The sequence below is a fragment of the Acomys russatus genome, chromosome 24 (assembly GCF_903995435.1).
Source record: "Acomys russatus chromosome 24, mAcoRus1.1, whole genome shotgun sequence".
NCBI classification, from domain to species: Eukaryota; Metazoa; Chordata; class Mammalia; order Rodentia; family Muridae; genus Acomys; species Acomys russatus.
In genome coordinates this window covers 26,012,347-26,024,410 of record NC_067160.1, presented here as the reverse complement: position 1 = coordinate 26,024,410, position 12,064 = coordinate 26,012,347, and the positions used below count along the sequence as shown (strand labels likewise).

The 12,064-nt window shown below is 37.2% G+C and overlaps 1 protein-coding gene across 4 annotated transcripts in view; it reads left to right on the top strand.

Annotated features, from left to right (window-relative positions):
• Marchf7 (membrane associated ring-CH-type finger 7) overlaps positions 1–12,064 on the top strand; it is a 38,238-nt gene that overhangs the window by 23,870 nt on the left and 2,304 nt on the right. For 3 of the 4 annotated variants that reach the window (XM_051166083.1, XM_051166084.1, XM_051166086.1), the window contains 4 exons: positions 2,533–2,702; positions 6,794–6,903; positions 9,761–9,874; positions 11,454–11,502. In XM_051166083.1, the coding sequence (XP_051022040.1) occupies positions 2,533–2,702; positions 6,794–6,903; positions 9,761–9,874; positions 11,454–11,502 (443 nt within the window). The remainder of the gene's footprint in view (positions 1–2,532; positions 2,703–6,793; positions 6,904–9,760; positions 9,875–11,453; positions 11,503–12,064) is intronic. The other variant, XM_051166085.1, reaches the window with a different exon arrangement.

Here is a 12,064-nt window from a genome sequence, read left to right as displayed (position 1 = left end):
CTGAGGGGGACCTCTTCCCCCTGTATATGCTCATAGGGTATCAAGTCTCTTCTTGGTAGCCTGCTAATCTTCCTCTGAGTGCTACCAGGCCTCCCCATCTAGGGGACAGGGTCAAATATGAGGCACCAGAGTTCGTGTGAAAGTCAGACCCCACACTCCACTCAACTATGAAGAACATCCTGTCCATTGGCTAGATCTGGGTAGGGGTTCGAAGTTTACTGCACGTATTGTCCTTGGCTGCTGCCATAGTTTGAGCAGGACCCCTGGGTCCAGATCCGCCCATCATAATGTTCTTTTTATAGGTTTCTAGGACCCTCTGTATGCTTCTGTTTCCCCATTCTCCCATGCTTCTCTCACCTGGAGTTCCAATAGGATGTCCTCCCCTCTGACCCACTTTCCTAGTGAGTGAAGACTTTCATGGGACATGCCCCTTGGGCTAGTATCCACAAGTAATTCTTTTTCCTGTGGTTAGACTATTGCTAAATGGAATTTTTTCTCTCTTGGTTTTTAGAGACAGATTTTCTCTGTTTATCCTTGGCTGTCCTACACTCACTTTGTAGACCGGGTTGGCCTCAAACTCACAGAGGTCCTCCTGCTTCTGCCTCCTGAGTGTGGGGATTATAGGTATGTGCCACGGTGCCCAGCTCACTAACTAGAATGTAATTGGGAAGAGGAACCAAATGATGCCAGTCTGCATTAGCCTTTAATAAGTTAATTGGTTTACCTCTTATTTTTGTATTTCTCAATTTTTCTTTTAAAGAGACATTTTACTATGGCTATTATTCTGACTTTAAACTTTCTACATTTTTATTTTAAACAAATATTTACTCCTAGTAATATTAGCTTTAATTCCTATTCATTATAGCAATTTCCTCTGACTGTAAGCTATCTGAAGACTGTAGCTTGGATTTCTTACCTTCAAAGATAGCTTTATTGATCTTGGCTGGCCTACAATTCTGTACCACTCTGTCTAGTTAAGTAGGCTTTTGTTATTATTGTTGTTGTTGGTTTTTTTTGTTTTCCTTCCTCTTATTTTTTGAGACAGGTTCTTACTATGTAGCCCTGGTTCACCTTTAACCAGTATAGATCCGCTTGTTTCTGTCTCTCATGTACTTGTATTAAAAACATATACTACCATACCAGGTTCTAGTTATGTAGTTTTAAAAGAGTATTTATTTTGACAGTTTATAGTATGTGCTTTTGTATGTTTACTATATTTTGTCTCATATATGAGGATTTTAACATTTGACTGATTAATAAGCAGATAGTAAAATTGTATTTATTTAGTAAGAATTATTAAAACGTGAAAGGAAGAGTGTTGAATACAAAACAAAATATCAGCTTTTCACGCCAGACATGGAGGAGGCATAGCAGGAGTATCTCTGAGTTTGAATTCAGCCTGGTCTATAAAGAGAGTTTCAGGAAAGCCAGGCCTATTACACAGAGAAGCCCTGTCTAGAAAAACAAACAAACAACAAAAAAACACCACCAAAAAACCAAAAATAGCTTTTCAGAGTAGTTTGTGCTTGATGCCATGTTTCTGATTAAGTTAGGGCAGAAAGTCAACTGTCTGTCTCTTTCTATAAATTTTTTGCTAAATTCACTCATGCTGTCTAGACTTTTTTTCGGTAGCAGTTCGTCAGTCAGTGCTGTCGGTTTACTGAGTGCCTCTTTCATGTGCCACCAGTGAACTAACAAAATGTGAATTTAAAAAGAAAACTTTGCTTGTTCCAAAGTGAATTCACATATAAACAATACATGTTAGCCTTTTACATGGAGGGCAGAGAGTAATAGAAAATATTGTTTTTTGTTTGTTTGTTTTGAAATAGGGTTTCTTTGTGTAGGCTTGGCTGTCCCGGACTCACTTTGTAGACCAGGCTGGCCTCGAACTCACAGCGATCCGCCTGCCTCTACCCCCCAAGGGCTGGGATTAAAGGTGTGCGCCACCACGCCCGGCCAATATTGTTTATTTTTAAAGCCTTCCTTTGAAGATAACCAGAATAATTTAGTAAGATTGTTGAGAGTAGAGCAGTGGAGAATTTTTAAGTCTCCTGTTTTTAAAAATCTTGATTTAACAAATAACAAAGCATTTGTCAGTTTTGATAATATATAAACAGGAAACAAATCAATAAGTGCTTAATTTAATTCATCGAAGTAGCATTAAAATTCTTTCCAAGTTGGCAAAATGGACAAAATGATAGGTATGTTACCCTTATACTATTGGATTTCTGGTAACCTAGAATACTTCGATAATTAAAATCTTAGTGATTGTAGAAAAGGTGAACTTAAGATGTGTTCCCAAAGACAGAAAGGTAAGCCTTTTGAAGACGAGTGGCTGGGTTCATTTACTTGAACATCTTATTCACAATAACATGAACTCTGAGAAGGCTTGCTATTTATTGTTGTTTCTTGCTAATCATTTGCTTCTTTGCAGTCAATATGAGTAGAAATGAAAGATTGAAATTCTGTGTGATGAAAATGGCCATCTAGGAGGAAGTAAGATAGCTCTGAAATATATGCCTTCTTTTTCAGCCTCCTTTTAGAGGACTCTGAGGAAGAAGAAGGGGACTTATGTAGAATTTGTCAGATGGCAGCTGCATCATCATCTAATTTACTAATAGAGCCATGCAAATGCACAGGGAGTCTGCAGTATGTCCATCAAGAGTGTATGAAAAAGTGGTTACAGGCCAAAATTAATTCTGGTAAGATTCATCCTTTTAGATACTTGTTTTCAAATGTTTTTCCAAGAGATACACACTGTAGGCATTTCGGCTAACAAATTGTTCATAATTTGTTACTACGTTTATTCATCCTTGTTTGCTATATATAATTATAATTTAACCAGTGATTGTGGCATATACTATCATTTGAGTCAAGCACACTCACCATTTAGCAGCTGTGTATTTTGAAAAATACTTATGGCCTGTGTCATTTAGTGGGCTATCAGGGAATTCGTTTGGTGTTTACTGTGTGGTGTTTGGAGAATCATGTACAATTCCAGAAGTAGAGTTTATAGTACAGAAAACAAGGAATACAAGATACCTGCTCTCATGGTATTGGTTGTTAAGGGAGCACCTTTCTTAGGGCGCTTAAATGCTTTAATTTTAGACCTTGATGGTAAGGAAGTGATTTCCAGAATGAAAAGAACATTTTAGCAGAAAGAGTAGTTAGTAAGAAACACTTAGGTATATTTGAGGAACTGAGTGGTAAGAGAGCATGTCAGAGGCTAGCTCATGCAAGACTTTTAAAAATTGAGACTAGAGCTTTAGTTTTTTATCAAAATATGATGAGAAGCCACTGAAGGGGGCAAAATTGATTTGGTTTTTTTGAGACAGTGTTTCTCTGTGTAACAGCTCTAGCTGTCCTAGAACTCTCTCTTTGTAGACCAGGCTGCCCTCGAATTCACAGAGATCCTCCTGCCTCTGCCTCCCAAGTGCTGGGATAAAAGGCGTCTGCCACCACAGGCTGCCTGAAATGATCTTAATTTTATTGGCTGATCTGGAGAACAGATTTCAGGGTTAGACCAGACCTGTAGGGAACCAACCCTGATTTATTCTCAGAACACTTACTGGAGTTGCTAATGGTTAGTTAGCATACGGCATTGTTGATAATGATCATAGAACTGGGCTGGTGTAGGTTCATTGAAATTTGCTAGGAAATTAAATGTGGTAGGATGAAGGAGAAAGACTAGGGGACATCTTTAACTATTTTACCCAAATAGACTGACTCTTACTGAAATAAGAAACCTGGAAATGGAATTGGATTGAGATAGGTAACTCAGTTATGTTTTGGATGTGTACTGTATTTGAACCTCATCTTAGGTAACTACAAAAAACATGAGATAGGTTGTTAGCTAGACAAGCCTTGGCATTTCAGAAGGAACATTCAAAGTTCGTTTCCCGTAGCATACCATTGTCTTAAAGAGTGCTGGAAGCTTTAGGGTTAAGTAAAGATCACGTAGAGAAACACCAGGTATCAAAGAAGTGGACTAGGACAGATCCCTCAGCCACCCAAGATTTAAGGAGCATCCTCCAGTCAGACGGGTGGTAAGAAAGTGAGAAAATGTTACTTTGTGTAAGCCAAAATAATATGTGTAAAAGGTGGGTATGATTAACTCAGCATTGTTAAGGATTGAAGAATCTTAAGCTGGTAACCTGTGAAATGGGCTGGGAGTGTGGTTTAGCAGGATAGAGTGCTTACTGTGCAAACTTGAAGACCTGAGTTCAGATCCCCAGCACCCAGGTGGAAGCCTAGCATCGCACCACTGGAGTTAGTTAGGAAGCTCTAGAAGCAGCTTTCTGGCTAGCTTCTAGCTAAATTAGAGAGGTTCAAGTTCATTGATAGATATAATCTCAAAAATTAAGGTAGAGAATGATAGAGGAAAACACTCAGTGTGAACATGTACACGTACACGTGTCACATACACAAATTTTAAAAACCATGAAATGACAGGATGGATAGTTTGTATGTTAAGAGATATGCTACCTCATAGGCTCTTTTTCCAACAAACTGAGATAATAAGGTAGTAAATGAGAATATTATATGGTGTGGGGAAAACATCTTTATTTTGAGGTATAAACCAGAGTGGGGGAGTCCATGAAGAGGAGCAGAAGATGAGACCTAGAGCACACGGTGGGTAAGAGAAGAGCGTTCTCATTACAGAGCTGGCGTACACAGGGGAGTTGTGCTGATCCTTCTGTTGCTCTGGTAAGAAGTGCATGACCTGCTGTAGAAATGCTGCCGGTTTGATTTTTTTGTTTTCCAGACAAGAGTTTCTCTGTCCTGGACTCACTTTGTAGACCAGGCTGGCCTTGAACTCACAGAGATCTACGTGCCTCTGCTTCCCCGAGTGCTGGGATTACAGGTGTGCCCCATAGCACCTGACTGTTTCCATTTTCTTAGAGAAAGATGTTTAATTGAGGGACATGTTAGCAGGTCTTTAGATATCAGGAAAATAACATTTTGAGATAGATAGTAAGATTTTAGGCAGTATTAGTGTCCATAAAATAATTTTAGAGCTGAAGGAAATGGCTTAGTGGCATTGCCTCTCCTCTTTGAGGTCTGGATTTAATACTCAGCACTGCTGAAAGTATAGAAACAGATGCTTTTTAAATTTTTTTTTTGTTGTTGTTGTTTTTTGTTTTTTGAGACAGGGTGTCTCTGTGTAGCCTTGGCTGTCCTGGACTCACTTTGTAGACCAGGCTAGCCTGGAACTCAGAGCCATCTGCCTGCCTTTGCCTCCCGAGTGCTGGGATAAAAGGTGTGTGCCACCACCAACCAGCAACAGATGGCATTTTTAAGAAAGTGGTTTACTGATTCTTTGACATAGTAAGGGTTATTGAGCTTGGCTCCTTTGCTAGGTAAATAATAAGTAGAGTTAAAGACAATTTTGATTGTGGGAGTTAATCAGGAGAGGAATAAAGATATCAATGTGTAGTGTCTTGATATGGTATACCGTACTATACTGGAGAAGCTGGGCAGGTGGCGCACAACTTTAAGCTCAGCACTCATGAGGCAGAGGCAGGTGGATCACTGCAAGTTCGAGGCCAGTCTGGTCTACAAAGCAAGTCCAGGATAGCTAAGGCTACATAGAGAAACCCTGTCTAGACAAACCAAAACACACAAAGAAAGAAAAAGAAAGGGGGAAAAACACTTCCCTGCTATAATGGAGTGGTCACGTTGGCAGTTTCTTTACTGTGCCCCTTGGCATATACTTTTCTTTAGGATGCTTTTTTTTAGAAGATAGTTATGATGTTCGTATTCTTTCCTCAGTCTCCAGTTGTAGGTTGGTGCAGGTTCACTCAAGGAATATGAGTGAAGTTGGATTTAAACCTTCTCACTGCTACACATAAAACTTGTTTTAGGACAGTATCCAATTGGTAGCCATATCCAGTAATCCCCAAATAGTGGGGAAATCTACATATGTAATTAGACATAGCCACCTGGTAAAGTGGAGCTACTGGCCTTCTAGATAAGTAGATAGAGCAGAAGGGTTTTTGTTTTTGTTTTTTAATTGTGGCAAAAATACTATGTATGTGACAAAATTAAGTACTTTGACCATTCTGCAGTGTGTAATTTTCAGTAGTTACTTTAAAACCTTTTTCATAACCCAGCACAGAAAGTTTGTTGCTGTAACTCTGCTCGTCACCCTCTTCTCAATCCCTGATAACCCTTGTCCTTGGCCTCTTTACATTTGCATACCCTGCTGTACTATATAAATGAGAGAGTAAAATACTTGTCGAATATCTTCTTTATTGGTATCCTTGGGTTGAGCCATGTTTTAAAATGTATGAGGACTTAATTCTACTAATTGCTGAAATGAGCTGCTTTTATCTTGAAAAAGGTGGGCCCCTCCCTTTTTTCCTCTTTCAGTCATCAGGGCAGGCACATTGCTTAGACCACATTCAAGGTCTACATATATATGCTATGATACCAAAAATACTGGCTTGAGTATGTAATAGTGTTTGGGATGCTGGGCCATTAAACATTGTTTCATAGCATGTCAGTGTCCTTGAGGAAGCATGAAGTACAAATGACATTCCTTTGCCTCCTTGTCAGCTTCCCGTAATTACAGGGTTTATGAATATATAGGATTAAAAAAGGTATCTAAATGATGGGTGGAGGCATGAATGTCACGATATAGAATATGACTTGCCTGTTTGTCATTGATTTTTGCATACATTATTTATTCATTGCAATATTGTGATCTCATCTTCCATGTTTTTCTACCCCCAGTATTGAACCTTGAGCTTAAGACAGAAAAGCTTTATTATTTGTTTTTTTGTCTTGTCAGGTTCTTCATTAGAGGCTGTAACTACGTGTGAACTCTGTAAAGAGAAGTTGCAACTTAACCTGGAGGATTTTGATATTCATGAACTACATAGAGCTCATGCAAATGAACAAGTTAGTATATTTTGCCTAATTTGGTAAGTGTCTGTTGTGCGCTTAAAGGACAGCTCTTGAAGAAAAGATTAAGTCATGGTCAGAAAACCTGCATTAATAATATTTTTATCACAATTCATAGGATAAAAGAAGTTTGTAATTTCATTTAAAAATTCCCTTTAAATAAAAGACTAAAAATAAAACTGTCAGGCTTTATAAGTAAACCAGAAAATTAATAAAAGTTTAGGAAATTGAGCCCAAAGTAGGCATGCAAACTTTATTTCTCCAGTATTGTTAAATGTTCTAGTCGGAAGAAACAGCCTATTTTTTTCCTTGTTGAAAGAAAATTCTGGGAGACGCCTACCTGTTCAAGGGAAGTGTGAGGGCAACTCCATCACCACAGAACACACCCATACTCAGTGGTTCCTTGTTTCCTTCTCCTACACCCTGGCTGCTACCAATCTTGGTTGGTTGATGGATTGTTAGGTGTTTGCCTTTGTGTGCTGCCACCCCCAACCCCAAGGGCTGCAATAAAAGGAAAGTGCCACTACTGCCTGGCAGTCTGTTGTATATTATAGACTTATCAGCTTGGGGTAATTCATGTTGATGAACTCATAGAATATAAGGTATTTTTGTGAACAACTTTTTGAAGACCTAGTTGTATTCCCAGCATCCATGTTGGATGGCTCACAACTCTGTCATCTAAGGACACTTAACATTCAGGAGTGTATATCCACATACAATTTTACATACATACATATAAAATAAAATGTAAAAACATACTATGAGATAAACAGACAACTCTTTGAAAGTCTGATAAAAATCCTTGGACGTACAGCATATTTATATTTATAAATTTATATTTATAAATTCTATGTATATAATTTGGAATACTCTCAAATATCTGAAAGTAATTGCTTAGGTCCAAGCTCAAGAATCCTGTTCAGAAGAATGAAACATAAGTTGCTACAGTATAAGTGTTACTTAACAAATTGTAGTGTTTCATCCTCTAATGAGCTGGTTGTAGAAAAAGAAACTTACTCAGTATAGTGATGTCTTAAATTCTTCAAGCATCTCTGTAGGCAGCTGAACATTGGTATCTTTTTTCCAAGACAAGATTTCTCTTGGCTGTCCAGGACTCACTTTGTAGACCAAGCTGGCCTCGAACTCAAAGAGATCCACCTGCCTTTACCTCCCAAGTGCTGGGATTAAAGGCGTGCACCGATATCTTAAAGAATAGGGAAAGTAAGAAAGGTGGTATGATGCAGCGAAATGTATTGTCTCAGACTGAGAGAAGTCAGAAAGTTATTTTCTCTTGCCACCTTTAGATGCTTGCCTCTCTTAAAACTAAGTTACATGATTTTCATGTGAAAGTTTTTTGTTGTTTTTTTTAAATCATTTTAATGACCTGCAGTCTTACACAGTGGGGGAGTGTTAGGAGGTTTAGTCATTGTAAAATAATGATAGTCTCAGATTTGCCTTACTTTCTATGAATCATGGATTCTAGTGGCTAGAGTTATCTTAATTTTAGGTGATTAGTTTAATATAATTTTATAACTTTTGAAATTTTATCTTTTGCAGGGTGATAAGCTCATAAAATTTTGTTGTTGGGTTGTTTTGTTTTGAAACAGGATCTCATAGCATAACTCTAGATGACTTGGAATTTGCTATATAAACCATGCTAGCCTTAACTAAGATCTGTATGTCTCTCCGCAGCCCATACTCCCTCCCTGAGTGCTGAGATTACAGGTGTGTGCCACCATGCCTATTATAACCATGTAAAATTTAAAAAACCAAAAAAATGCCGGGCATGGTAGCACACATATGTAATACCAGCACTTGAGAGGCAGAGGTAGGTGGAACAAGGCTATCCTGGTCTACAAAGAGGCCAGGACTACAAGAGAAACCCAGTCTCAAAAAAAAAAAAAAAGCAACCCTCCCCCCCAGAAATATGATCTATTTTTCAGTAAAAAAAATTTTTTTAAAAAATGATTACACATATTAATATGTAATTTCAAATTCTTAATGATAGGCAGAATTTTATAAAGTTTTAAAAATTAATATTAGGGGCATGGTGGTACACAGGTTTAATCCCAGCACTCCAGAGGCAGAGGCAGGCGGATCAATGTGAGTTTTAGGCCAGCCTACTGTACAAAGCGAGTCCAGGACAGCCCAGATAACATAGAGAAACCCTATCTCAAAAAACCAAAACAAATAAGAATGATAATAATAATAGCATATATTTCTTAATTTTAGATGAGTTTATTATCCAAAGCAGGTACAATTGACCTCCTCACTGTAAAAATTAAAGGGAGAGATTGAATTGTGTTTATATTGGTACAGTGCTAGGATTCCTAGGATCCTAAATTTATTCCCCAGGACCACCAAAAGAGGCATGAAGTTAAAAGATAAAGGAAGAGGAGGATACTCATAACAGCCTTGACACTGTTTAGAGTCTCTGAGTCTTCTATTCCCAACATGACCAAGGAACGGGCACTAGGATAGATCTGTGTGTGTTTCCATGTGCTGTTTGTTATTTTTAAACTAAAACAAAACCAAAACCACTAGGTTTAGGTTAAATGAAACAGGTTTTTTAACTAAACTAAAACAATCATCAGTCATTTATAAAAGGAAATCTATTAGAAGCTTCATAGGAAGCTAATGTGTTATCTCACCAAATGATTTAAAAGGTAAACTTATATAAATGACTAAAGGGAGATAAGATAAAACTGTAGCACAGCCTTATATTTTAGTAGATGACTATACCTTTCTAGGAGCTGTGTCTGAATACATTTCCTTTAGTTTACAGTAAACAATGACTATCAGCCACAATCATAATTTTCATTCTCTGTTTCTTCTCTTTGCTTCTCCATTTAAGGCTGAGTATGAGTTTATCAGCTCTGGTCTCTACCTAGTTGTCTTACTGCATTTGTGTGAGCAAAGCTTTTCTGATATGATGGGAAATACAATTGAACCAAGCACCCGCGTCCGAGTAAGTAACATTTGCCTTGGGGAAAAGGGAGGGTCTGATAGGACAAGAATTTGTCTTCGAAAACCAATTGTTTTCATGTGTTCATATCCTAATTCCTTGGTGGTCTTTGGGGGCGGGGGGCTTACTTTCAAATTTTTCTTTTCTATTTCAAATGTTTCTTAACAATGTAAATAGTCTGGCTGGGTGTGCTAGTGCACGCCCTTAATCCTAGCACTTGGGAGGCAGAGGCAGGTGGATCTCTTGAGTTCGAGACCAAGCCTGGTCTACAAAGCAAGTCCAGGACAGCCAAGGCTGCTATGCGGAGAAACTCTGTCTCAAAAAACCAAAACAGTGTAAATAGTCGGTATTTAATAGAAAGTGCTGTCTTCTACAACAAATACCCTAATTTTGTCATAGGCTACTTAGAGAAGTGATTTTTCAGCTCTTGCAAGTGAAACTTGAAATTGAGTTCCAGAGGCCAAAAGAATATGGAAGAATAACTGCTGTCGTTCTGTAAATGGTTACCCTTAAACTAATACTACCAACTAAGAAAGGAACTAGTTGCTGTAAATAATGTTTACTATTAACTATACCTTTAAGCTAGCTTTTTGTTAGATACTTATATTCAATCAGCGAACACTCTTTGCCTCAATGAGTCAAAAGAAACCTAGGCTCTGTCACTTTGAACACTTGGTGCATCTCTGCAGCCTTCTAAACACTTCTTATATCTTGAAATGTGTTCATAATACGGCGAAACTTATGTGAAATTGCCCATTTTTATAGCTCTTAAGTATATAAAACTTAGAGTTCATGTCAATATAAAATGTTTCATCTTAAAATGAAAAAAGTATCATTCAAAATACATGTTGCTATTTTAAGTTACTACTTTCATGTGCTTCATCATTATATGGACACTTAAGTGACCCAACTGATAGTTACTTTCATTAGGAATAAAGAAAACTTAGGTGCTGTGATTATGAGTGCGTTTAAGTTTTCTGTTAATTTTTAAGTACTTCAGAAGTTATATGCCCCTATCTGGAGTTAATACCTTCAAATGATTTGTAAAATGGTCCGATAACTCTTGAATGAATGAAGAAATCATACAAAGCATATTAAGAAAGGTCTGTTGAATTCAGAGTTTCTTTAAAAAAAAAAAAAAAAAAAGTTAACCTTAAGAGTACAGTAGAAGTCATTCTTAGTGTTTTATTTTACAAGCATTGAGTTATATACAGCTTTACAGCTGTCATATATAGGTACGCAAACATCAGTTCATTTGGACTCAGAAACAAACTTTGTTTCCCTCCTTGATTTTATAACTTTTTTTGACAGTGTTAGGAAGTCAGCATTATTAGATAAAATTATTTGATTATATTGGCTCCCAATTTCATGGTACTGGTTTCCCCATGATTTACAATGATTATATAAAACATAACATAATATCCTTAATGCTATATTTTTTTGTTGTTGGGGAAAGAAAGACCCTTGTTTAAAATAATAAAATGATGTTTGACTTTTAAGTAGAATAAATCTCCTATACTGATTATCTTTAGATCCATTTGCAACATTTAAACTACTGTATTTCTTTCTGCATTGTTTCTAGTTTATTAACCTTGCAAGAACTCTTCAGGCACATATGGAAGATCTCGAAAGTAGGTGGAATTTCCCCTCCCCAGACTTGTTGAATTTACTTTTGCAAATTTAACCCACAGAACAAAACCTAAGTGTACTCTTTTCTACCAAATTGTGATTTGGTTTTAGGTTTAATACTATTACAATTATTGATTTGGATAATATGGGTTGGACAATAGACCTAATTAAAAAAAATTTTTTTTAAAGTTATGTTTAAGGTGTGGAAGGAGATAATTTTAACTAGTGATATTTTCAACAAACCACTGTGATTTTACTATTTGTGATTAAAAGGGAAACAAACTTAACTACTAAATCATTCCTGTAAAGGCTTTTTAATTTTTACTATATGAAGAAATTTTTACTTTTTAATCAGTTTCAGGTTGTGAAAGGCTTTTTTTAAGGCTTGTGTTTGGTTCCAGGAGAATAAGGAAGAGTCCAGACCACACAAAAGGGTGTTGTTTATTCTTGACTTGTAGCTAGTTCTGGTGAGCCTTTAGTACATAGGCAGCTCCTCGGATTTCCTAGGGTCACATGGTCAGGCTCTTTCAGTGAAGACACACAATCCCAAGTCCTACGGGTCTT